Source organism: Cloeon dipterum, chromosome X, assembly GCF_949628265.1.
Source record: "Cloeon dipterum chromosome X, ieCloDipt1.1, whole genome shotgun sequence".
NCBI classification, from domain to species: Eukaryota; Metazoa; Arthropoda; class Insecta; order Ephemeroptera; family Baetidae; genus Cloeon; species Cloeon dipterum.
The window spans coordinates 30,219,072-30,245,872 of NC_088790.1; the positions used below are offsets into that span (position 1 = coordinate 30,219,072).

The window sequence follows — 26,801 nt, forward strand, 5'->3', positions numbered from 1 at the left end:
GTTTGTAATAAAAGCGTCTGAATATGAGATGAAAACGAAAAGGACTAATTTGTTTGTGATTATTCTTGACAGCAAAAAAGCAGCAGCTTTATAATTTACGTCTGCTCTTTTGATGAAAATATATACGTCTCTCTCTCTCGCTCTTTTCTAGTTAATTAAAATGTGGGTTTTTTTCTGTTAAATTGCGTAAGCAACGCTTTTAATTTAAAACTCTTTCTAAACTTTCAACAGGGTTGCAAAAAGCGGTAAAAAGAGAGTTTTTTATTTAACCAGTTTCTTGGAGAAAATGTTTGCACCTCAGTTTTCAATATTTTATAATTATTAGCTCATGACCTCGACTTGAAAAATTGTCAGAGATAAATTTTTGGAGAAGTTGAGGCAGAAAACGGCAATTTAAAAGAAAAAATCTGTTCAGTAGAGGAAATTTTGACCACTCTGGCCGCAAATTTTAGATTTTTGCAAGGGGGAAAATGGAATAAAATAATTACTTGCATTTCTTGCGCAAGAAATTGGTAAAAATTGAGTGGTAAAAAATATTCTTAACTAGACACGCCCCCTAATTTTCCTTATTTTAATTTTTACCCTTTCTCTTATTTACCCATCGACTACGAGATTTTTGTTTTGTTTTATTCCAATTAAATTCCGTAAAATAGACGTAGGAATGTTGGTGTTACTGTAGATTCAAATTGTTGGTTCCGCATTTCGCAGTGGTCGAATTTTACACATTTATATACAACACGATGAAATATAATTGTATTAATTTGATCTTTCTCTAAAAGTTGTCTCCGCTAGATACAATATATAGAAATGTGTGCCGGTGGATATGTATATACAACACTTCTTTCCATCTTTCCGAAATTTCAAAAGAAACTTCCGCTAACTCTGAATAAAATTTGAAACACTCGCGAGTAAAAATAAACGCATTGCTGACTTCTTTCCGAAATAAAACATGAATAGTTCCTCCTCAAATTCAGCTGAAGTCGGTCCACTGAGCGCGTTTCTGTCATGAGCAAAACAGGTCAATACTGTTGTGCTGCTCGTTCCACGGGTTCTTGGTGCCGGCCGACGACGGCGACGGGTCCAGGCTGATGGAGCGCGGAGGAGGGTTCAAAGGGGTGCTCACCGGCGTGTTCGACGAGCTGCTCCGGCTCGCCGCCAGACGCGCGAAACTCGAGTTCAGGTTCTCGAATTCGTCCTCCTCGAAGCACACCTAGAACCACAAAATCGGTTTTGCGTTAAATTTGGTTCACACACACATAGGAGCAATTTTTAGGGAAAAAAATACATCTTTATTACAAAAAAACTAATTTTTTGCATTTTTCTTGTACTATAAATTTAAGGACCTACTGAAACACATTTTCGTTTGTTCCAATCGATTCCTGAGGGTCGAAATAGGTGGGATAAATAATTTTTCTGGTTGTAAAACGTTTTGTGACGTGCGAGCAGAGGCGCAAAGTAAAACGCACGTTGCTTTGGCGCGCAAAACGTTTGAATCTTTTTTGGTCACTATTGCGCATGCGTCTCCCCTCTGACGTCACAGCCATGCTTCGTGCTTGGCATTGGCAGCTTACGCAGTAGAGCAACCAAAGGATTCAAACGTTTTGCGCGCCAAAACAACGTGCGTTTTGCTTCTCGCACGTCACAAAACGTTTTTAAACCGCAAAAATTAACTTCCCCGCCTATTTTGACCCTCAGGAATCGATCGGAACACATTCTATGATACTTTTTGACGCGTTGTTGAGAAAAAAAACTCACCCAGTTTGCAGGTTCGGCGCAGGAGGGCACCTCGGATGAAAGGTCAATCAGAAGACTATGGCTGCGACTCTTCGGGATGGCCTCGATTTTGACCATTTCTGAATAGAAATTGATTGGGTGATCAGAGCGAAAATTGCATTGAATTGTATATACCTTTGATTGGGTCGTCCTCGTTCTGCCTATCGTCAGAGTTATTGTCCGTCTTCTCCGGCAGCGAGTCGTGTTTTGTTTGCGAAATCTGCCACAGTTCGTAAGCCATGGTGAACGACTGTGCAATGGTCAAGGTGACTGCCTGCGCCTGCAATTCGAATATAACAAAATAAAAACAATTTAATTGTCTTTCGCGCGCGACCCATACCACTTTTCTTTTGGGGCAGAGGAAAGCATGGCATTCCATTGTCTCGTTGCTGTTGGTGGCGATGAAAGCGAATACGTGGTCATAAGTGGCGTCGGCCGAACAATAGGATATCCTGCGAAATGCAAAGTTAGTTGAAACTAATTATGTTCTGCTTATACGCGGCTCACCTGTAAATTGACACGTCCAAGTGGATCTCGTCGGTGGCGTTGTCCACCATTCTGATGCCGTTTAGGCCGACCGTCAGGCTCACCCTTGGCAGCTTTTTGCCACTCGCCTTCGCCTGAAAACAAAAGAAATTGGGATTTATAGGTTTTATTTTTTAATTTATTTGAAAGGATGAATGGGAACCGCCAGAAGTTTAATGATTAAAAACACGCAGAAATTTAGTAGGAATAAATTATTTCTAAAGAGCAGAGAGTGGAATTTAAAAAAAGAACTGAATAAAAATAAACTGTACCTTAAGAAATAAAACTAATATAATTAAATATCAGTAATTTGCTGGATTTATTTCCTTGGTAAATTGAGCTTGAATTTTAAAGAATGCAAAATTAAAAATTTTATTAAATGATTTTCAAATGTTAATTTAAAGACAGTCTTTGACGAAGTTTCTGAGCTCACCAATCGATTCCTGAAGGTCGAATTAGGTAAAATGGATATTTTTCCTGACCAGAAAGTGCAGCGTGACGTGCGAACTTTTTTTCCCGCTAAAACAATATGAGAGCGAGAAGTGCGCATGAGTGAGAGCTGATTTTAGCACTTCTTGCATTGAGACCACCTGTATGGATGACTTCATTGTCACATCCAGCCAGCTCTCACGCATGCGCACTTCTCGAATTCATGTTGTTTTGGCGGGAAAAAAAGTTCGCGCGTCGCGCTGCATTATTTGAGTGGGAAAAATGTCCACTTTACCTAATTCGACCCTCAAGAATCGATTGATGTGCTCAGAAACTTCGTCAAAGGCGGTCTTTAAGAGAGTTCTACGCCAAATTTGTTGATATAAACACGTATGATTAGGAATAACAGCCGAAATGTCCAGAAATTGACCCGTAATGACCTTTGATTTAAACCGATGAACTAAATTAATGCGTTAATTCGATTGAGCTTGATGAGTGTAGCTCAATACCCTCGCTTTAATTATAAATTATTATAGAAGCGTTCTCAAAATAATCATTAAATAATATAATTTTGGATACCGTCTAAGCTTAATGGAATTTTATTTTTTAACTTGGAATAGGCCAAATTTGAAACCCATTCCTTTATGAAAAAAATAATTTGTAGCCTTTAAGTTGAAAAATAAAATGAAAAGATTATTTAAACGCAAAGGCTAATTATCGGGAAAACGAAAATTTTTAAAGAATTAATTGTTTAAAAGACTTTTTTATTCTTTCGCTTTCTATTTGTCATTAAAAATTGAGAAAAAACTAGTCTTTAACAGAAAAATAAGTACAAAAATCTGTTTCTGTTCGTATTGCTCACTCACAATCAGCAAAAAATAAGAACGTGTGAACACGTTTTAGCAAATGCGTCTTTTTGTTGCTCTTTATAATCGGCTCAAGCGTGAAATGGCAAACAGCGAGAATTTATTTGGGTGCTTTTCCTCGTGTCTCGCTTAATTATCAACCGCCAAGAGAGTGTTTTGCGCGAGAGACGAAGCGCATAGTGCGTAATTGGTTCCTTCTGTGAAATTGGCAAACAACACGTTTCAGTGGGTAATTGATTTGCCTGCTGGCGCTCTGCAGAGCACAGAGCACTTCACTGCTTCACTTCACTTGCGAAATAACTGACGCACGCGAAATAAGCAATTATTGTTGTCGATGTGAGTGTTTTTGCTGAGCGAGCGGAAACAATCCATCTCAATTATTGGAGCACGTCAAAAATAAAAATCGCGATTTTCCGGGGAGGAAAGTACAAGCGCTCACCATGGTGATGACGGTTTTTATGGCCTCGGCGGTGGAGCCCTCGCCGTTCGGGGTCTCGACCAAGGTGCTGCCCAGATATTTGACGTCGAACGAGACACCTTCGAGGTTCGTGTTCGACTCTGCTTCTTGCTTGCCAAGCACAAAGTCCTCGGAGAGCTCTGGAAACAAGGCACACACACACACTTGAGAATAAGCCGATCAGTTTATGGATTATTTCTAAATTTAGACACAAAATAATAATGGTATTGGTATTGTTAAGTGTTTCGCAATTTTATTTTTTATTTCATTTCGCCTATACGCAGAAAACAAACGTAAAATGAAATTGGCTTACAAAATAGCTTCTGCACAGTGAATATTTTTGTTTTTATTTCTTTACTAACAGCTGATTAGTCCGTTAATTGGCGAATCAACCGTTAGATGGCACATTAGGCCAATTTAAATGTAACAAAATACGCGGGAAAGAAATTATCAGGTCGGCACGCCTCTTTTTCGACGCTTCTGATTGGCCGCTAGACTGTCTCCTGATTGTCCACCATTATTTCGACGCCATATTGACTTCTGACCGGCGGGAACCAACACAGATCGCAACCTGGACCCCAGTGGGAATTACGACTGCGCAGAAGGTTTTAATTTGGGCCAAGCATGCGCAGTGATAAATTCGAGCCTCCCTGTCAGATTTTAAAGCGATCTGAACATACTTAACATGCTTAAGATGCGCAGTACGTTTAGTTTATTTCTAAATTTAAACACAAAATGGTATTGTTATTGTTAAGTGTTTCGCAATTTTATTTTTTATTTCATTTCGCCTACGCAGAAAACAATTATTGCAAACTGCGTCTGCACAAATTAAAATATTCTTTCTCGGCGTCAGCTTGACCTAGTGATCTTGCTCTGCCATAAAAGTCTTTTGCGTGTGGAGCAAAGAGCAGATAGAGATGAAATTTCACCACAAAACAAAAGCCGAGACTTTTTATTTTCCCCTTTTCTCCAACGGCAATGTTTGTAAACATTTGGTGACGCGTTCGTGTTATCAAAAAGCGTGCGCCTTGCACTTGACCTTTTTTTCCCATAAATCAGAAAAATATTAATAAATTAATTCCGTGCGTCAGCAGAGGGAAATGGAAATGCATTATCAACGAGGTCAGCGCATATTTTGTTTATTATTCTCTCGAAGTTTTGGCACCGGTGAGGAAATTTGCGTACGTTTGATCTTGAAACAGCTCACTATATAGTGTATACGAGCCACGCTTTTGACACGTGAGCGACCTTGTCTGCTTGGCTCGGAATGTCGGAATTCGGAATTTCAGCCAACGCTCAAAATAAATGGCACCTGCACATGGCGTGCACACGTGAAGAGCCGGTGATTTTCCATCGATTTAATGGATTTTATAAAGAAAAGATCGCAGGTCAACGCACCTCTCAACTTTGGGTATTTTGCTCTTCTAATTTGGCGCATTTCCCGGGAGACTCTAGTGAACCGTTGCCAAATTCTTGCCGACGAGGCCGCTCAGAGGGCACTAATCCTCGAGAGCCTCCGATTTAGTGGTTTGGCCCCTGGTATTAGCAGGATACATACTCGAAAACGACGCAAAATCAGCCGCTGATAGAAACGCAGAGGGTGAATCCGAAGGCCTAAATCGAGAGATTATTTTCTAAATGTTTTTTAAAGTTTTTCCACTGCCACATAATGAAATTTCTTCATTTTTTAGTTTGAAATCATTAGTTTCAGTGTGTTTTTACCAACTTAATTTAATTTAAAACTGTCTTAAAATCCCAAAATCGTCTAAATTTGCATTTAAATTATTAGTTTGATAATCTGGATTGATATTAAAACAGAAAAAGAAATAATTACACACGCAAGCAATTCAAAAAAATATGTATTATCAGACTGCTCTTAAACTGATTTTCTAACTGATGAGTACGTTGTGAAAGTTGAATAGTTTTGAAAAATTCAATAATTTTACATTTCAGCTAAAACGATTCAAGTGAGTTTATTTAAGCTTTTCATTTTGTCTAAATAAAAATTTTTGGGGGCTGTATAATTTATTTCAAATTTTTAAAGAAAAGATAGATGAAAAGAACCCTTAAAAGCCTCATTTTTCCGTATTTTGCTACGTTTCCGAGATTTTGTGCATTTTTCCGAAACAAATATAAAGCTTAAAATCCTTAAAATGTTTAAAGTCAGCGCGAATGCCCAAAATGAGGGGTTTTAAATGAAATAAATTAAATTAAAATACATAAATGTTCGAAATCTGATTTGTTTTTTGCAAAATATAACCATTTTTAAGGTCGAATAATGAAAAAGGCCGAAAAACAATTAAATGGGGAGTTTGCAGCACTTTTTAAAACGAGTGGAGCAATTTAGCGCATTTCAAACCAATTTGTAAAGTGAATTTTAAAAAGTTTCCATCTCAAATAAAATAAAAAATTGGGAATATAAAGCCACAATTCTCTCTGCACGATTGTAAATCGATGAAAGGCTTTTTAAACCTTAATTAACTGGTGTGAAAATAAAGCGTTGAATATACTATTTATAGCCATCGATTTAAACTGTATTTTACGGCGAAAAGCTGCAATATATTTCACTCTTGACTGTCGGTGTGTCAGGCTTTTGCACCTTTTTTATCGCTCTAGCTGCTGCTGTGAATCACGGAATATATTTTTACCCGAAAATAAACGCAGTGGGATCGATATACATCGCTTCTCTTTCAAGTTTACCAAATGCAGAAGTCTTTGTCAAGTCGAGTCTATTTCAGAGACAACTCGAGCGATTTGCCAAAAGACATACGCATTCAAAGCTGAGTCACAAAAGTGTCAGCCGGCGGAAAGTATCATTTTTCTTTCGCTGCATGTGTTATTTCTCGTGTATAAATTTATGCGCATAAATAATCCCTCGAAATCAGTGCCTGGAAACACGAGAGCGCAGCTAGCAGAATAAATTTGGTGCTTTTTCATTGTTTCCGAAAGCACTGCCGCAGCCGCCGCTGCCGCAGCCACGTGTTCTGATTATTTATGCATTCAATCAGCCTCGCTCGCGGGGGACGCACGCTGATTTTCCACTTTTATCTCATCGCTACTACTATGCGTGGACCTGTTCCTCTCTCGCGTCTCAATTTCTCTCACTGAAAACGGAGCACAAAGCGCAAAAAGTTGATCTGGCGTAATTCGAGGCTGCAGCGGCGCGTTAACTGTCCGGCCTCGCGTGGAATTTCATTGGAAATTGTAATGAGCGGAAACCCTTGTCCATCAACCGTTTGAATACGTAATAGTCTCGAAAGCCTGGCAAATAAGATTTCACTCTGCTCGTGAAACAGCCTTTGCAAGGCCGGCCATTTACTCAATTCGATGTGGTAGATATACAAATTCCTCCTTCCGTTCCAAAAACAAGCAATTTATTTAAAGATTTATATTGTTTTGACCTAGACCTCGAATTGTCTGTTCACTTTTAATTTTGTCCTACATTTTTAAACTCCAATTAGTCGGTTTTCTGGCAGAAAAGTCAAATTATTTATCCAACAAACGTAAAATAAAATTGGAACAGCCAGTAATTAGCGAATCGACCATTAGATGGCACATCAGGCTGATGGAAATGTAACAAAAAACGCGGGAACGAAATTATTAGGTCGGCACGCCCCTTTTTCGACGCTTCTGATTGGCCGACTGGATTGACCTCCATTCTTTCGACGCCATATTGAATTCTGCCCGGCGGGAACCAACACAGATCGCAACCCAGGCCCCTGGTGGGAATTACGACTGCGCAGAAGGTTTTAATTTGGGTCACGCATGCGCAGTGATGAGTTTTAGCCTTCCTGTGAGATGGAGAAGCGATCTGAACATACTGCGCATGTTTAAGATGCGCACAAATTTACTGCGCAACTTCAAAATGGGTGAATATTAAAAAAACTATAAATTTCGACGCCGTATTTACTTCTGACCGGCGGGAAACCAACACAGATCGCAACGGAAAATGCTAGTCTTGAAAATAATACGATTTTTTCACGTTTTTCGTACCCTTCCAAGGATAAAAATAAAATTGAGGACAAAAAGTTCGGGTTGAAAAGTTTAATTTTTTTCCAGAGAGAAAAAAATCAAAGCAGTAAAGCCTATATAATTTTTATTCCGTTCTTTTTAACGATTTTCTCTAAAAATAAACGGCATTAAAATAAATCCTTCTCCAAGAAATATTTTACGTAAATTTTATCCTCGCTCGTAGTCTTCATAACCCAGTTTCCTGTTTTTCCATCAGAAAATTAAATTTGCAAGGCAAATCTCGGCGGGCACGTCATGAAGACGGATAAGGGGTTGGCCAGTATATTTTAATATTTCATGGCCGAGTTTCATTACTCACAGTCTCTGACACTGGCAGATGAAAAATCCGCACATCTCTCTCACGTGGCTCTTTCTATTTATCTCTTGGGGTCGTTTCGGACTTGATTGGATGTGAATAAAATTCGAACTGGCGCCGCTCCAACTTGGCTCGGCGCCATGTAGCGTCCGAACAAATAATAACTAACACACGGAGTACATATGGAATGCAAATCCGTGCGTCATTGTTCTCCGGCTGGGCTCGGGGGAGCGAGAGAGAGAGAGAGAGGATCCGAAACGACGCTCTCGAATCGATACGCCCGCTTGCACTGCACCCTGCACTTTTATCGCCGACTTTTATGTGTTTACATTTGCCCTGAGAGCCATTTGGGGCCGAGATGTTCTCCCCGAAAAGCGCCTCTGCACTTTGTCCGCGTTGTTCTATGTATAATATTTTTTTTGCCTTTCCAGCCCATTTGGCCCGGCGCGGGTCGTTATGCACGGCAAATTTGCCTTCGCCTCGCAGTCTCGCACTCCGCCAATGAAAGCAGATTCAATTTCGGTTATTGCCGCTCGGGCACATCATCAAATATTTCATGCCTCGCTCGCTTTATTTTACGTAATTTTGTATCTCTGTTATTGGAAATTTGGTCCGTTTTTGTTTAACTTCAATCGTTTCCCGTCGTCCATCAACTGACTGCGGAATTGACTTTTTTATTTCTGCCGAAAAAGTGATTTTATGTTGTGGACAATTTTTCAGACTGATATTGCAAAGTTTCCGGCTAAAACACTCGACAAATATTTGAATTATCCGAGTTTCACAAACCCTTTCGGAAGAAATATGAATTTTAGGTTTCAAAAAATTTTTATATATAAATACTGATCATTTGAAAGAAGAATTCGTTTGTTTTTCCGCATTTCTGAAATTTAAAGAGGAATAATAGGGATTTTTTAATTTAAAAAATATATAACATGAAAATTTAACCCTAATTGTCCAATTTTTTTCATTTAATGCTGACCGAAAGTGCTCCAAATTCCAATTTTTTTAATTTTTCTTCTTATACGCCCTTTTTAAACAAAAGGATTTAGTTTTTGCCGTCAAATTACCTTTAAAAATATTTAGGGAAAAATAAAAATGCCCAAAATTAAGTTAATATATTCGGGAATCATCACAGAAAAATTATTACAGCGGGAAAGAGCGTGCCACGCCCCCCTCTGTTGACCAATCAAATGGTTTTTGCCAGTTTTCTGCAAAATTTCCAGCGTTTGACCATGTTTTCTCACGTGATTTGGAATCCTCTAATTGAGATCTATTTGACAGTGTGAGTCTTTCTTGGAGGAAATGAAGAAATTCAGTGAAAATCACGATTGCAAAATTCCTTTGAGAATTCTCCATTTGAAACAATGCTAACTTTAAGGCCGATTTTCTCGAAAATTTACACCGCTACCTATCTATATTTTTTATCCTTACGACCAAATCTGTATATGCAATAAAGCTTTTTGCGGGGAAATCCACTAAAATGTAAAATTTAATCATTATATATGGCCAAAACGAGTCGGTATATTTAAACTTTAGAAATTACCACCTACATATCATAAAAATATGTAATATCATAAATTTTCGAACGACCCTTTGCTCCATAAAGCTGAAACTCGTGTTCAGATTGACGTCATACTACACGGTTACAATTTCCAAGGGCCTAAAGTGCACAGGGCTCGTCCCAAATATTAATTATGACCACAGTCACGAACTCCCTTACGGCTGGAAACATCGTAAAAACGTGCTACGCCATCTGGCCGTGGGAAATTTAAGGAACTCGCAATTTCATATATGCAGCCCGTAACCCCATCGCAGCAGAATAAGAAGTTGTAATAATAATGCCCTCAAAATGCGTGTGTAATTATAGCCAGACGAGTGCGATTTTTATAGGTCGTTCGCTCGCTCGCTCAATGGCGAAGTGATTAAAGCAACTTGTTCAGCCATCGCTAATTGGCCGTGTAAATTGCTCAGCAAGGTGCATAATTGTTTAATGAACACCATCAAGCAAAACGGGAATAAATAAAGCAATCGAACACGTGTGGTTGATTTAATTTATTTTTTAAACGCCGTCGGGGTAGAAATAATTTGCATATTTGCAAATTTTGTGTTGCAACAGCTGCTAGAGAGGATGGGAAATTGAAATGATTGGCTTATTTCCTGGCACAGAAATGAAAATTTTGGGTAAAGAGGCATTTACTGCAGTTTTAAACTGAATATAGTAGGAAATTATAACGATTTTTGTTCCGTTTTTCAGATTTTCGGACAGTTTTTCAAATGACGAAGTTTCTGAGCACACCAATCGATTCCTGAGGGTCGAATTAGGTAAATTGGATGTTTTTTTTCGTTAAAAAAGTCCAGCGAGACGTGCGAATTTTTTTCCCGCCAAAAATATATGAACGGATATATGCGAGGACTGCGCATGCGTCAGAGCTGGTTTGAGCACTTGCAGAGAGATCGCCTGTAGGAATGACTTCTTTGGCAGATCTAGCCACCTCTGACGCATGCGCAGTTGTCGCATTCATAATGTTTTGGCGGGAAAAAATGTTCGCACGTCCCGCTGGACCTCAGGAATCGATTGGTGTGCACAGAAACCTCGTCAAAGACGGTCTTTAAATACTCCAAAGTAATAAAATAATATATAATAGATGAAGTTTCATCAAAAGGAGATTAAATTAGCTCATTATTCCGCGTGGTGGGATTACGAAACTCGGGGTGGATAGCGATACGCAGCGGCCAAATTGTTATTGATGAATATAATGCGTATCGCATCTGGGCCGTTGGCGCACGCACTCGCCTCCTTTGTACCATTTTCATTATCATGCAAATTACACGCCTCTACTGCGGCGAAAACGCTTTTTTTAATTCTGAATTCGCCTCAAAAGAGCGAGTGAGCGTGGGAGGCAAAGCTAGCGAGAGCGCACAAAAGCAGCCCCGAGCGTCTGCAGAGAGAAAGAGAGAAAGAGACAGACGATTTTTGCTACAAAATTCAGTTGCAAGTTTGTAATAAAAGCGTCTGAATATGAGATGAAAACGAAAAGGACTAATTTGTTTGTGATTATTCTTGACAGCAAAAAAGCAGCAGCTTTATAATTTACGTCTGCTCTTTTGATGAAAATATATACGTCTCTCTCTCTCGCTCTTTTCTAGTTAATTAAAATGTGGGTTTTTTTCTGTTAAATTGCGTAAGCAACGCTTTTAATTTAAAACTCTTTCTAAACTTTCAACAGGGTTGCAAAAAGCGGTAAAAAGAGAGTTTTTTATTTAACCAGTTTCTTGGAGAAAATGTTTGCACCTCAGTTTTCAATATTTTATAATTATTAGCTCATGACCTCGACTTGAAAAATTGTCAGAGATAAATTTTTGGAGAAGTTGAGGCAGAAAACGGCAATTTAAAAGAAAAAATCTGTTCAGTAGAGGAAATTTTGACCACTCTGGCCGCAAATTTTAGATTTTTGCAAGGGGGAAAATGGAATAAAATAATTACTTGCATTTCTTGCGCAAGAAATTGGTAAAAATTGAGTGGTAAAAAATATTCTTAACTAGACACGCCCCCTAATTTTCCTTATTTTAATTTTTACCCTTTCTCTTGCGCTCTTAATTTTTAAATTAAATTAAATTTAACGCACAACTCCTTTAAATTCTTTTTTTCCTAAAGCGAATGCTCCTATTTCCCCATTTATCTCAAAAGGAGGCCTTTCAAGAATATAAGCAAGGACAAGGCGGGCGCTTTGTATGAAAATTCACATTTCGCTGGCGACAGTAATGAAAGTAAGTCGTCTCCTCGCCAAAGGGTTCTCACTCACTCACTGACACACACTTACACGACTTTGCCCTTTGATTCTCGCTTTCATTACACACTCAATTGAAGCACCAGTCCAATTCTCCGATGTAAAGCGTCTACGCAAACTGCAGTAAGTTGTTAATAAGAAAGAGAAAACTCGTTTTCGTGCACTTCACTTTCTCCGCTACTGCTGACATGAGAAGTGGAGATCGAGCTTTTTGCATTTATTTTTTGAGATGAATTATGCATTGGCTAGGCTGGCGTGCGCGTCTTCACCTATATGAATATGAATATGAATCCAAATCGCGAAGGGTACGCGCGTTACGTAATATTATATGCTATAGTGTTTGTTAATTCGTCACGCATGCACATCACGACCAGCAGATTGTTTTGACGGATTGCCACTCGTGTTGCTGATGTGAGGACGAGCTGGGGCCCTTATTTGCGACTCAAACTCGCGCAAAATGATTTGCCTGCGCAAAACGAGGGTTGGTTCCACCCCTTGCGTAATCAGCAGAACGTTTTTCTCGAATTATAAATATTTTTCACTTGGATAATTTGGAAGGGTGTCTAAATACATATGGAAATTCATTGGAAAAACAGGGCACTTATCTCTATGTAACTGCAAATTTTTGCTCTACATGATTATGTTTGTTTAAATCTCCCGTTTTATTTATTTCCTTTTTAAAAGAAATTAAATAAGAAAAAAATCAAGGTAAGGTAAAATTTATCTTTTGTCAAATCTAAAATCTAAAATTATAAATTTACATAAAATAAAAGTAAGTTAGTGCATTAAATCGATTAAATAATAAATACAATTTTTGAAATAATCGGCCACTCAAGGTTGTGTTTATATGAATTAAAATAAATAAAATTAGGCTTTATTTTTGTTACTTTACATTGTTGTTTTAATTTCTTTTCTCGTTTTTTAGAAATTAAAAAGCAATGATACTGCAAAAGCCTGGAATATGCTTGTTGCCAATGCATAAACTCGCCCCTTAGGATTCAGTTTAAGCCTAAATTGACCTGAGAAGCGCTGTAATTTTTTGAGAAAATTGGCTGGAAAGTTAGCGTGCTTTTCAAATGGTAAGGGCTGTCTCCTTACTTGAAATCCGATTTAATTTCAAAACCAAGAGTTTCCCCAATAAGTGGCATACCGTTGGACAGATCTCAACGAGAGGAATCGGAATATGCCAAGAAAATATGTTCAAGCACTGTAAATTTTGAGAAAATTGGCAAAATTTGAATTTTTACTGTAGGAAGGTCATTTTTTATTATTGCAAATTGTTGAACAAATTGTTTTTTTGGCATCCAACAATTTAAATAATTTTCAATTGTTGCCCTGTATCATTCCACTTTAAAGCAACAGAAATGAAGCTTGGTTTCATTTATTTCCAAAAGAATAAAATTGTTTTATTTAAAATTAAATTATCTCAAAATTTGAATAGTTTAAACAAGTTAAATGTCATAATTAAAAGCATTTCCTCGCGGAAGAGCTGTCTCGAGAGTCAGGAATGAGGAATGCATTGCATTGCATTGTGTGTTGAGCAAAACACGTTTTCCTGCTCTCTGTAACTCAAGAAAACAATACGCGCGGGCACACAGCCAGTCAAGTGTGAAGAAACGCTCAATTTATTCGCACAAATTATATGCGCGCGCCACGAGGAGAAGATGAATAAGATAATGCGTGTTGGCACGTTTTGAAACGAATACCTGCTTTCGCACATTTCCGAATGCGCATGCAGAAGAAGCAGTTTTGCAACTCAATTAAAATCTCGCACGGCGGCGGCACGTGTTGCAAATTACAGATTGTGACTGACGAGAATGTTTGCGAAAGCAGCCTGTTTGTTTGTTTGTTTTGCTTTGCTTTGCACATGCAGCAGCTGGCGAAAAGTCTAATTAACGGTGTGCAGGTGTTGGACATGCGCCTTCATAAATAAATGAATGCTGTGCATTTTAATCAGGCGCGCCGTGCGGGCTTTGTGGCTTTTTCATGCACAACTAGCTCGGCCGCCGACGAACCGTTGATACCGCCGGGGCAAACGTTATCTAATATTTAAAGCCGCGTGCTCGTAAAGCCAAAATTACGGCCCGCATTTAATGGCGGTAATTAGCATGCTTATATTTTCGCCCAGGGACGCTTTTCAAGACGTGTGAATTTCGCTGGATTTATCTTAATTTAAACTAAGCTCGTGCGAATTACCGTGGAAATTTAGATTGGACGGATTTTATCAAGAATCAAAACGAAAAATAAGATTTTCGAATAAATTAACTTAATTTTGGGTATTTTTATTCTTCCCGAAAAATTTTAAAGGTTCTCTAACGTCCAGTTTAAATTTTCAGATGAAATTTGTGCGAAAATTGTAAATTTTAGAAAATTTTGCTCTGTAGGAAAAAAACTGGAAATTTAATCAGCTTTCTGAATTTAGGCAGTTTTTGACGCTACGATCAACTGCTGAATTTTAATCAGGCCAAACACACACCCCTTTAGAAAATCTGCAATTTTTGAAAAAATAAAAAATAGCTTTCAAGACTCAAAAGTACTATTTTTTATCTTCTCACTATTAAATTTTCAAAATTTTCCTCACCCCGGAAGCAATTAATTAATTTCCTTTGCTAAAAAGTGGGCGTAACCGGTAGTAAAAAAATGGATTTTCGGGCACTTTTGGTAAGAAGTTTATGAAAAAACTGTCAATTACGATTAAAATTTCATGCAATAATAATTTTTTAAATAAAAACTACTATCATTCCACTTTAAAAGCTGCTCTCTATATTAATGAGCCGATCAAAAAAAAAAAATATTTAGAATTTAGAACAAAACATGTTTATTGTTTGTTTTTAGGCACAAACAAATTGCTTTGTTTACCGAGAGCGAGCATGCATTAAAATGAACAAAAAAAAACGTAACAAAGCTGAAAAATTTTTACGATGCACATTTCAGCGCTTTTCCATTGTGCGCCTTTTTAAAAAATTAACCACCCGCAAATGAGTTTTTTTTATTCCCTTGCCTGCGTGGTGAAAAATAAACAAAACAAAATTTCTAGCGCTTGGTATATATATAAATATTTTCTATGACGATATGAGAGTGGAAAAACGCTTGCCTCCAGCGTGTCTGAAAGGAATGAATTTTTCAGACTCGTCCTCATCAACGTGATGGCTTGAGCGAGCAGCGCGGAAAAAGAATCTCGGCCTCTTATAACACGGTGTGAAAGAATAATATACTGTAGCAGCAGCTGCTGCTCGCGCTCCTGCTGATGACCGCGTTTTGTGTGAAAATAACGAGCAAGCGCTTTTCATCGGAAAAATTTAATTTGAAAGGCAAATCTCCGCTCACCGGCCGGCCGGCACGTCAACAAGATTGATAATGCAGGGCAGTATTTCAATCTTGGCAAGGGAAAATAAATTGGAGATTATTTTTCGTTTATTTTTTTAAAGTGGCGGGTCAATAAACAATTTGTTTCCAATTTTCTCCAAAATTTCCAGCGCTAGACCACATTTTCTAGGCAGATTTTGATTCCTCTCGTCGAGATCTGTCCAACAGCGTGTGAAACTTTTTAGGGAAACTCTTTTTTAGTGAAATAAAATAGGATTTCACGTAAGGAGACAGTTCTAACTTTGCAGCCACTTTTCTCAAATATTTACAATGCTACTTAGCTCAATTTTGGCTTCAAATTAATCCTAAGGGATCTTTTCATGCATTGGCAACAAGCATTTTCCACGATTTTCCTTTTTAATTTCCCTAATTCCTTATTTTTAAAACTGAGACGGTGCTGCTTGATTTGCTTGCAAATTTTGTTACCGATTTTTTCAAAAATTTAAACGGCAACCTGGGTAAATTTAAGCTCTTTCCTAATTTTCATAGAACAATATTGAAATATTGTGCCAATTTTGCAGAACATATCCAAGGGTAAATAATTATTCTTGATCAAATTGGTGCACAAAATTACAAAAAACTAGATAACTTAATACTATTCCGTCTCGTTGAAGTCTTTGAGAGAAATTCTACTTCCAGCAAAGTAAATAAATGTTTTTTTTTTCATATAAAGTAGACATTGCTCACCCATTTATAAAACCGATTTATCCTTCTTCTTCCAAAAGGCAAAGTTTGCCTTTGACAAAATCCGTTCAAACGAATATTGCTGTCTCTTTTAAAAATTCTGCTTCCATAAAGCTTTTAGGGCGTAATTACAACAAGTTATTACTCAATGAAAGCGTTCGGCGCGGCACAGGAAGAGGAGGAGACGGTGTAGCGCAGCAAGCCCGGCTGCTTTAATCAATTTTCCCGGTGTCTGGCTAAATAAGCAACTTTTCTCCTCGGCGGCGGCGGCAGCGGCGGCGGCAGCTCCTCGAGGTACAACAGCTGCCGTCGCAATATTATTAGCCCAACTAACAAGTTCCTTTGTTTGCCTCGAGATCTAATCTTGCATGAAAAGAGTAAAGAGCTCTATATAGTTATAGTAGTGCATCCGCGAGTTCCGCCACCCGTGCGGCTGCCTGCTCGTCGGTGCATGATTTGTTTACCGAGTGACACACATAAATAAATGTGACTATATACTCGAATGTTTGAATAATGTGCACACAGAAAGCGATATTTATATGCATTCAGCGTCACGTGTGACCTGACTTGGATATCTTCAAACAAAGTTGCAATCTGCATCATGCAAGAATGAGCTTCTTTGATGTGCACCAAGGAGAAAAATACACTTGCCAAAGCTTCTCCTGAGCTTTTAGTGAATTTTGAATTTATTTATTTTGCTTGTGAGACTAGAATAAAATTTAAATTGGATCTCGAGACAGGATGACAATTTAATAAACAATTTGTTCTAATAAAAATTTCCAGCGCTTGAGCACATTTTCTTGGCAGATTTCGATTCCTCTGGTCGAGATCTGTCCAACAGCGTTTTAAGGAAGCTCTTTGTTGTGATATAAAATAGGATTTCAAGTAAGGAGACAGTCCTCATCTATTGTGAATCCCTTTAATATAGTACCAACCCCAGTGGAAATTTCCAAACACTTTATTGCTCATTCGACTGTATTTAGTAATCCTCTCATGATACGACAATTGATCGCGTTTTTCACCTGCTCAAAATAATCTCCTCAAAGAGCAAAACATGTTTACTCTCTTGAAATTCCTTTACGTCCTTTGTGTCGGACCATTTCATGGATGGCAAATCCTTGACCACCTGTATAATTTTGAATGGATATTTATTTGTACATTGAAAAAGTGTTTTGAAGCTATTTGCTCCCTCACATATACCCTCGGCAACGTTTTCCAGGTTGAAACTGACACTATTTGATAAACAAGCTAACTTTTCTGCCACTTTTATAAAAAAAATTACAGTTTTGGCTTCGACTGAATATTCATGCATTTTGTCAACAAGGATCTTCCACGATTTTTCTGTATTAATCCTTTTTAAGTGGATTTATTAACAATTTTCTTGAGCAGTAATAAAAATTTAGGGTGAAACAACTGTGTAAGTGGCTAACACTTGTAAAAACTAATAAATTATTGATTAAATAGTGTGTTGCACGAATATAGCGTTTAACAAATTAATTAATTTAGTCGGACTAATATCATATGTAGTATATAACTATATTGAGGTAATTTGGTTTAATTTGAATGTCACGTAATATTTATTTCCTTTTTGAACTAAAAAAATTGAATACTGGCAAGGAAAATTATTACCTTATCAATTATAAAAATATATTAAAATACGAAAATAATAAATTAATAAAAAACAATTAATTCAAGAGCTGAATGAGGAAAATACATTCATTGAGAAAAACATGTTTTCCTACTCTTTCAAGAAACAAAACAAAAATATCCCACGCTTCTAATGAGACAACGTTTAAAGCACTTTAAAAAAAATCCCAAATTTTAATTAAAAAAATAACCTTGTCATCAAATTTGGGGTTAATTTGATTAGGCTTACCATACCTTATTTTTTAAAGCTAATAAACGTGTTAAAAATAAAAATATGCATATTTTTTATCAGTCGCAAAATAAAAAAAAATCGCAAATATACTGCTCCCGTTTGATGTTTCCGACTCGACAAGGAAGATCAGAGAGGAAAGAAAAAGTGAGTGGTGCAATTTGCCAGGCACTATTTATAATCCTGTCATCAGAAACGTAGAGAATTGCTACTGAAGCGGAAACAGCTCCTATCCAGCTCCTCCAGCAGCAGCACATTTTGCCGAAGCCGAAATGCAATTTGTCGCCAGGCAAGAGGCAATTTTCCGCTCCGGCCTGCAAGGGATGCAGACTGCAAAAAGGGCGTCGCGAGGGAGCGGCGTGCTCTCGAATCAAAGCTTTTCGGCGGCGGTGGCGGCGGCGATACCAGCGAGACACACACCAAATTTAGTTATTCTGCGCGCGTTCCAGCTACAAACATGAGCCTAAACACAGCCAGTTTCACGCTACGCTGAGTGAGCAGAGCGCTGATCAATAAAGCGTGTGGTGTGGATACGGCTGCTGCGCTTTGCTCTCCTGCTCTCATCACCGGCTCGTTATTAAAGTGGATTCTAGCAGCCAACAATTAAGAATGTGCATATTTTGCGTTGTGCTTGGGGAAATGAGGAAAATTTTAACTCTGGAAGCAGTTCTCCGCGAATTTGGAGACCGATTTGACGCGACGACCATGTGGAAATTAAATTTGCTTGAAGTGATAGTGTTAATTCCAGGTTTGAAGCTCGGGAAAGGGGCGTTTCCTGTTTATTCGGTAAAATCCGAAAGTCAAATTCTAATAAATTGTAACTCTTGACTGGGTTGAGGTATCACCTTGAAATTTTCACTGCTTAACCTAGTTTTCGATCCTGAACCACTTTTTAATTTACAAAAAATTCGAAGGTCGAAGGTCAAGGTCACCTTTTGCGACCTTTTTTCAAAAATTCAAAATTAAGGGATGATAGCACCCTCAGATTTTTTCGGGGTTCAAGGCTGAAATGTAGCCCGTGGAATTCTGCACATGCGCACCAAGTTTCAAAGGTGCAATTGCGATAGTTTTGCTGCAATTCGAATTTGAAAATTAAAAAACCTGCTCGACCGCGCATGCGCATTTTGCCTATCGTTCGTTTATTATAATTTTTCGCATTTAATTTGCTTAAAAACACCAAGAAGGCCTAGGATGGACCCATAAAGGTTTAATTCAACCTTCAGGGTCTGTACCTGACGGGACCCTGAGATTAAAAATTTCGAAAATTTCCAATTTCATCGAATTTGGTGTCTTTTAAAAGGTTTTAACCACTGTAGAGCTCAAATAAAATGCCAAAACTGCCAAATAACAATCCTGAAACCAGTCTTTGAAATAATTGTGGTAGCCATTAATTCTGACGTGATGTTAAAAATTGTTAAAATTTTTGAAATCTTGAATTTACGAAAACATTCTTAAGTTTTGTACACATAAAGTTCAAATTGAGTGTTGAAATTAACCGATCTTATCCTTACAATGTAAAAAATGTTATTAAATGCAACAACAATTCAGCTACTCTAAAAAATAAAAAAATATTTTTGTTTTCTTTGTAAGTTTTTTTAAAAAGTAATTTTAATTTTATTGATTTTTCTAATTACTAGAAACAATCAACATTCTGACTATATAAATCGTGAGTTTACAATATGCTTTATTAATATGCAAAATTTAATAAAAAAAATCCTCTTTCCCAATTTTCAGGGACTCAATTTAAGATAAAATTTGCCCTCCAGGATTTTTCAGTACAGCTCCACTTTAAAAGCGGTCCGGAATGCACGCACACCCATGGCTGCTGTGTGTTTATTAAAAGCCCGTGGGTTGATGTCGCTGCTGCTTTAATTACGTAATTGGGTCTACCGACCGCGCACCGACCGCGATATGTCACAGGTCCCTTTTTGCCCGATCGATTCATCAGTTTTCGCCTGGACGCACCCGGGTGTTGATTGAGTTTCATCACGGAAATTTCCTGCTGGATACAGTATAGTTGTTGTCGAGTCTGCGTTCACGCCAACTGTTTTCAACTAACTTGTCCAACTAACTGCTCTCCAAAACTTTTGCGTCGGAGTTTCATTGCATTTAATTGGAACTTTTCAGGAGAACAAAATGAGTTTTATCTTTTTGTTCAACAATAAGTAAACCGATCTCTTTCAGTCCTTTGCAACTTGAAACTTAACCAAATTACGAAAAGGATTTTGAAAGGAAAAAGGAGACATTTCCTTAGAAAACAGACATATGTAAAAATGGAGATTGAAGAACAAAATAAAAAAGATCGTCCAAAAATTATTTCTCGAAATTTTATTTGTTTAAAGAACTCAGATCAAATGAATCGCAATCAATTATTTACGGTGTTGAGACGAAGAGATATTTAGACCGACAATATTTTGAAAACTAAGGCAAGAAAAAAACAGATACTTTACTTCCTGAAAATTTTAATACCTTTTGATTTATTAAATTAAATAAATAAATTTTTTTGATTCTGTTATACAATACAGTAGTTAAAAATATAATTTTAAAGAATCGTGTGTTTGCTAATATAATATTGCGAATCCTGAATTTAAAATATATTCTGTACAACCAGTTATTAATTTAATATTTATGACTATTAATACTCGAGGTTTCTGGACGGACACTATATACATTATTTAATTAATATTGTGTAACATTAAGCTAAAACTGACCAACATTAAATTGTAACCTGATTTAAGGATTATATCACGAAAAAAATTCCAAACCCCAATTCCCAATTTGCAACAAAATTTAGCAACAATGCAAATATTTCACAAAATAACTAAAAAATATTCAAATCTTCGGCTTGAACTGGAGAAAAAATAGGCTTACGCAAGAAACTCTTAGCGGCAAGAAAATGAGACCTTTGAAATGGTTCGGAAATTGCTTTGAAACTGGCAGCGAAGGAATGCCGGCCTTGCAATTTCGCAAATTTGCACAAAACACGCACCCTCGAAGCGCAAAGCTCAAATTGCACGCACCGCATTATGCAAATTCCACGAACGTGCCTTTGTGGACCAACTTTTGACGCGCCGCAAGCAAAGGTCATTATTATCAAGAGGGCCGAAAACAGAAAACGCTTTTCCGCGCTCCGACGAGCGTATGAAAGCAGGCGGAATGAGAAACCCTTCTCGTTCGCGCGCGCGAGAGAAAAAGAAGTAAATCAGCGAGGCACTCGAGCATCGGGGCGTAATTTTCGTCTCCTTTTCTCGACAGACGCGCGGGGGAAAAATTCATTCATTGCCTATTATTTGTCGCTGCTGTATTTATAGGCTGAGGGGGCAGTGGAGGCGGCTGCGGCGGTGGAGGCGGAGGCGAGGAGGAAAATAATATAAAATGGGCCGCTCTCTCTCTCTCAGTCAACGTGTGCATTCGCTACTTCGATCCAATTTCGCGTTGCCATGGCGACCGCAGACAGGGCGAAGACCAAACCCATGCGCACCCCGTCAATGACTCCTGCTCGGGATCAGGGTTGCCCGCCTGCCTGCCAGGCCTCATTCAAAATTCCCCGCCACCACTTCACACGGAATGCGCGTTATCGCACCCCCGCGCCCGCCGAGAGGGTGCATTTCGCACCGCGCCACTTCACTCTCCCGACCCTGTGTGCTCTCTTTCTTCTTTTCTCTCTGTGTGCCAAGAGGTTTTAATTTCATTCGAAAGATGATTATACACGCGGAAAGGGTGCTCCGATCTCCGCGCGATTGTTTGCATACCAAATGCCGAGAGTAAGCTTCTGGCCGCTGCTAAAGCTAAAGCTAAAGAGCGGACTTGATATGCAAATGCCTGGCCACCATCCAGCCACAAGAGCACGGAAATTGCTTACAGAGGGCCTGGCGTGCTTCAAATTAATTCTAATTAAAATTGCTCCCAGCTCTACAGAGAAAATATGCTGGGAATTTAAAAATTAATTTTTTTAAGTGAAGCGACGCGCAGAAATAATGGCGTCTGGTAGAGTACTGCGGGAAGTTAAAAACGTAAAATATCATGAAAATAGATTTAACACAATGGATATTGGCGAATCGACCGTTAGATGGCACAACAGGCTGATAGAAATGTAACAAAATACGCAGGAATGAAATTATTAGGTCAGCACGCCTCTTTTTCAAAGCTTCTGATTAGCCGCTAGACTGTCTCCCGATTGGCCTCCATTATTTCGACGCCATATTCACTTCTGACCGGCGGGAACCAACACAGATCGCAATCCGGACCCCGGTGGGAATTACGACTGCGCAGAAGGTTTTAATTTGGATCACGCATGCGCAGTGATGAGTTTCAGCCTCTCTGTGAGATGGAGAAGCGATCTGAACATACTGCGCATGCTTAAGATGAGCATATGTTTACTGCGCAGCTTCAAAATGGGTCAATATTGAAACAACCATATAAATTTCGACGCTAAATTGACTTCTGACCGGCGGAAAATCGCAACCAGGCCCCCGGTAAAAAAGTGAAAAGAAAAATTATCTTCTCTCATTTTGATTGGTCGCGCATTGGTAATTTTATTTTGGTTAGATGGCCTGAACGGGTTTGTACAGAGTCAATCCATGAACCAAAAGCCATATTTTCGTAAAATAAAAAATTCCTAATGTAATCCTTTTTGTGCAATTTATTTCAGATTATTTTTTAATAATCTGATATTTCGCTCGTGTAGTGGATGGAATAAAAGTTGAGTAAATATCATTGAGCTCATTTCTTTCAGTGGCCTCGACTCATCGACTGGTGGGCTAAGATTAGTTGGAAATACGCTCTCTTCTCGGTATTGGAACTGCTCTTCGCGGTCTTGTTTGCTCTTAACTACGCTCTCTTGAGCAGCCAGCCAAAAGCCGAAAACTCAACAGCGTCCAATCAAAAGAGTAAGACTACTTGGTAAGAAAACAAATAATGAATTCTACTCCATGACAAAAACATTTCTTTTTCTCAGCTAATAAATAATTTAAAACAAAAAAATGCTCCACTTAAGCAAACAAAATAATTATTCCGGGAATAAAGAGTCTACAATTCACACAAAAATAGATTATTTCCTCTCACGCTTTCCTCGAGCTTAAAATATCTCATCGTTTTGCAGGAAAAAATTAAATTTGATCCGAATTTTACAGCTCACTGCATGCAAATTAAAATAATTTGCATGCGCGATTGCACGAGCCTCGCCGGCCTGTTTATTAAGTGCCAATAATGCTGGTTTCAAGTTTTACGGCCGTTTACAAACAATTATGGCCCTCATTAACGGCCCCTTGCGCGCAAAATTTATGGGTCAATGCTGCGCGCTTTCATTCAAAAATCACGCCGCGCGCGAGTGTGTGTGCACTCCCCAGGAGGCTACAAAAATAAAAGCACATTACGAAACATTGCAATTATTATCGTCATGTTCAAATATTGAACCAAAGCTGCACATTTTCACTACAAAGTAGAGATTTTCGCTACCTGTTGTGGTCGTGGGAGCGCGTTCGTTCGTTGCGGGAGAGTGGTTGATAAATAAATCATGTCGGTGCGGAGCGGAGCGGAGCGAGAAAGAGAGGAAAAATCCATCATTAGCATACATTTATGCCAGAGTGTGTGTGTGAGTGTGTTCCGTGCAAGGAAACTTGGTCGCCGGCAGAGCAAATAAATCGCGTGCGCGCATAAACAACCGCATGGCACTCTCCACAGTCTCCGCGCACTCTCCACGCGATAACGCAGCAGAAAAATATAACGTCAAGTGAGTGAGAGAAAGAAAGGAGACACACTTTTCGAGCATTTGACACTGCAAGGGCTACTTACAATGCGGTTTTGCATTACACGCTCTCCCAACCGCAATAAAAAAATAAATAAACATAATATAATATACGTTGTTGGTTTGAATAACAAGGAAAAAGTTGACAAATTCTGGAAACGGTTAAGCACCAAGGAAAACACATCCTAAATAGGAAGGTTATTGTTTGGTTTTGACTGATGGTTTACCACGCATTTGTTTCGCTCATAATTAATTTATTTAAAAGAATGCTTTAATTCGGTTTTTTATTTAAATGCTCATTTTAAAAATGGTAATGATCGTGAAGCATAGAAAACTTGACTCAGATATTTCAATTTACTTAATTTAATTAAAATTTCAGGTGTTTAAAAAATTTTAAATGATGAAAGTTTGAATAAAACAATTTATTTTAGATCCGTAGAGGAAAATTTTAACTAAATGATAATTTTTCAATAAAAATAATGTCAGGAATGCAGGCATTAATTATTTAAAATATTTCACGTTCAAAGATTGGCGTGCAAAAATAATAAAATTCGCTTTTAAACCACCAAATCGTTGAGCAGCGTCACACAATTGCAAAAACTAGCAAAAAATCTTCTGTGCGCACCGTTAGAGAGATAACGATAAGAAGAATAAAAATCAAGGGAAAAATCATCGTAAAAATCAGCGGGGGCCAGATTTGTGCTACGCGCAGATAAAAAAAATGGCGCGAAATAATTGTCACGTGAAAATGCGCGAAAAGAAGCAAGTTTTGGTCAATAATTTGCATTACTCTTAACTAATTGTGTCTTTTGGATCGTAAAAACAAACTCTTGACACTCGTACGGCAATCCATTGTTTCCCACATTCAGACGCCATCTTGGATCTGCGCAGTGCGACCAATTTTATCGCACATCCGGCCCCCGCTGGTAAAAATCCATTGAATCTAAATTTTTCTGTCGTGATTTTGTTTGAAATCTTTCCCATATCACAACTTTGCAAGCTAGCGTATCAATTTCACTGATTGAGAACGCGATACACGTCTTTCTCAGAATCAAGCAGCGAGACTCACGTGCCTGTCGAGTGCTGGAAATTCAATCGCGGGTGCAGATGGAGGAGAAAAACGAGGCCCAGCCCATAGCAGCCACCCTAGATTATTTACGAGCCCGAGGAGATTTATTCATCCTCGACGAATGCGAAAAGGCATAAATAAAAATCAATAATTGGCCGGTCGGGTGCGCAAATCTGGCATTGCACCCGCAGGAAATCAAAAGACCGTCATTTGACATTGCCATTCACGTTGGGATAGAGGGTCAAAATCTCGGGCACGAAATCAGGCCAGCAAGCGTTAACCTCTTGACTCGAAAGGTCGCTCAATTAAATACATCTCGCGGAGACGCAAAAATAAACACTCGCAGATGATGCGTCTGTCTGCGTCTCGCAGGAATTTGAGACGTAAATTGTTTCAGAGGAAATATTATTTCTACTCCAATTTGGACTGTTTGTCTTAAATTCCGTCTGTAATTAGTAGCGCTAAAAAATTGTTTACGCCGGGCGTGAAAAGCGTCTGGTTTTTGTACGCCCAATTAAGGGCAGTAAAAAGTCGTCAAATTAATGTTATTAAGATTCCGCCTAATCGATCTGATGCGAACAGAAGCCACATCATAATTAGGTTAAAAGCGGCATGATGCTCACTTCATGCTCTCTGCGTTGGTTGGTACATTTTCCGCATTAAGAAAATTTTTTAAAGTTATCCCGCATTAACAGTAAATAAGTTTGCCAATTGTTCATTCAAAATTTACATCGCTTTTGTGGTTTTTTAATTTATGTGGGCCAAATTCGGACGGTAGAAAAATTGGTACAGTAGCGTTCTGAGTATTTTAAAAATGAAATTATTTTCCATTTATAAAATCTAAGAAAAAAAATCGATTAATGTTTTAAATTAAAAGTGGAAAAATGAAAAATTTGATTATTTTGTCCATGATTTTTTTTAATAGAGCAGTCATTTAAATTGTTGAATTTAAATAGTTTTAAAATGGATTTTAATTCTTCTGTAGCTAAAACATGAGTCGATTTTGGGACAAATCGTCTCGTTTATTAAAAACTTAATTGTGTTTTACATTTAATGTGCATTCTTAGTAGCACCAAGTGCTCTAAAGCTTAAGATAATTTCAAATTTTTGGAGACGAGTTTATAATTTTTAGTTTTGTTTCTTAATTGTTCTGCCATTAATAATTTTGGACAAGAAAATCAACATAAAAAAATATATAAAAATTTAAGAAAACTGTTTAAAATGTAAATTATAATTTTATTTTAAAAGATCATTTTTGAAGCCTTGATCCTGATTCTCCTAAATTAACTAAACAAGTTATAAATTTAATTTTTAAACCATTAACCTAATTTTGAAGGGTATTAAATCTCAAAATGGAACGAGTCATTTTGAAATATTTTAATAGAACCAGCGCTTGATCGATTTTGTTATTAGTATTTCTCAATTTTCCCGTAAATTCCAACTTCAGATATAATAATTTTCCTATTTTATTTTTAAATTGAAAAATTTAACCCATCGTTACGTCTCGTAATCAGAAATAAAAAGTACTCACTTTTGTGCTTGGAAGATCCGCGCCAGATGGACTTGAGGAATGACATGTTGGTGCCGGGGATGCTTTTTCGGGTGCTTGGCGATGCTCGTGCTTTGATTGCTGGTGCCACACTGAACGTGAACGACGAAAGGCCGCTGCTCCTCGTGTGCTTCTCCGACGCCTCCTCCCCCTCCCCCTCGTCCTCCTCCTCCGCTGCTGCTGCTCTTGCTCTTGCTCAGCCGGGCCCGCCGCCCAGCATCCCCACGCACCCTGACTGACTGACTGACTGAATTTCAACCCTTTTATTTTCCTAGCTGCTCCCTGGAGGGGATCGACGCGCAGATGATTAATTGGCCGAGGGATGACGAGCCATAAATCACGGACA

The 26,801-nt window shown here is 38.2% G+C and overlaps 1 protein-coding gene across 1 annotated transcript; it reads right to left on the reverse strand.

Annotated features, from left to right (window-relative positions):
- Positions 1-596: 596 nt before the first annotated feature.
- Positions 597-26,590, reverse strand: LOC135946535 (low density lipoprotein receptor adapter protein 1-like). The gene is made up of 7 exons (XM_065494787.1): positions 26,438-26,590; positions 4,033-4,190; positions 2,281-2,393; positions 2,114-2,225; positions 1,909-2,053; positions 1,756-1,853; positions 597-1,210 (listed from the first exon to the last, which is right to left on the reverse strand). The coding sequence occupies exons 1-7, from the start codon at positions 26,481-26,483 to the stop codon at positions 1,004-1,006; spliced, it is 879 nt and encodes a 292-aa protein (XP_065350859.1). The 5' UTR covers positions 26,484-26,590; the 3' UTR covers positions 597-1,003.
- Positions 26,591-26,801: the final 211 nt, after the last annotated feature.

What these genes read in the sequence shown, in the direction of transcription:
- LOC135946535 (XM_065494787.1), bottom strand. Translation starts at nt 26,483, where the DNA reads ATGTCATTCCTCAAGTCCATCTGGCGCGGATCTTCCAAGCACAAAA. An exon ending in TAAAAACCGTCATCACCATG is followed by an intron (nt 2,394 to 4,032) that starts GTGAGCGCTTGT and finishes TTTTGTTTTCAG; the next exon opens with GCGAAGGCGAGTGGCAAAAA. An exon ending in CGAGGACGACCCAATCAAAG is followed by an intron (nt 1,854 to 1,908) that starts GTATATACAATT and finishes ATTTCTATTCAG; the next exon opens with AAATGGTCAAAATCGAGGCC.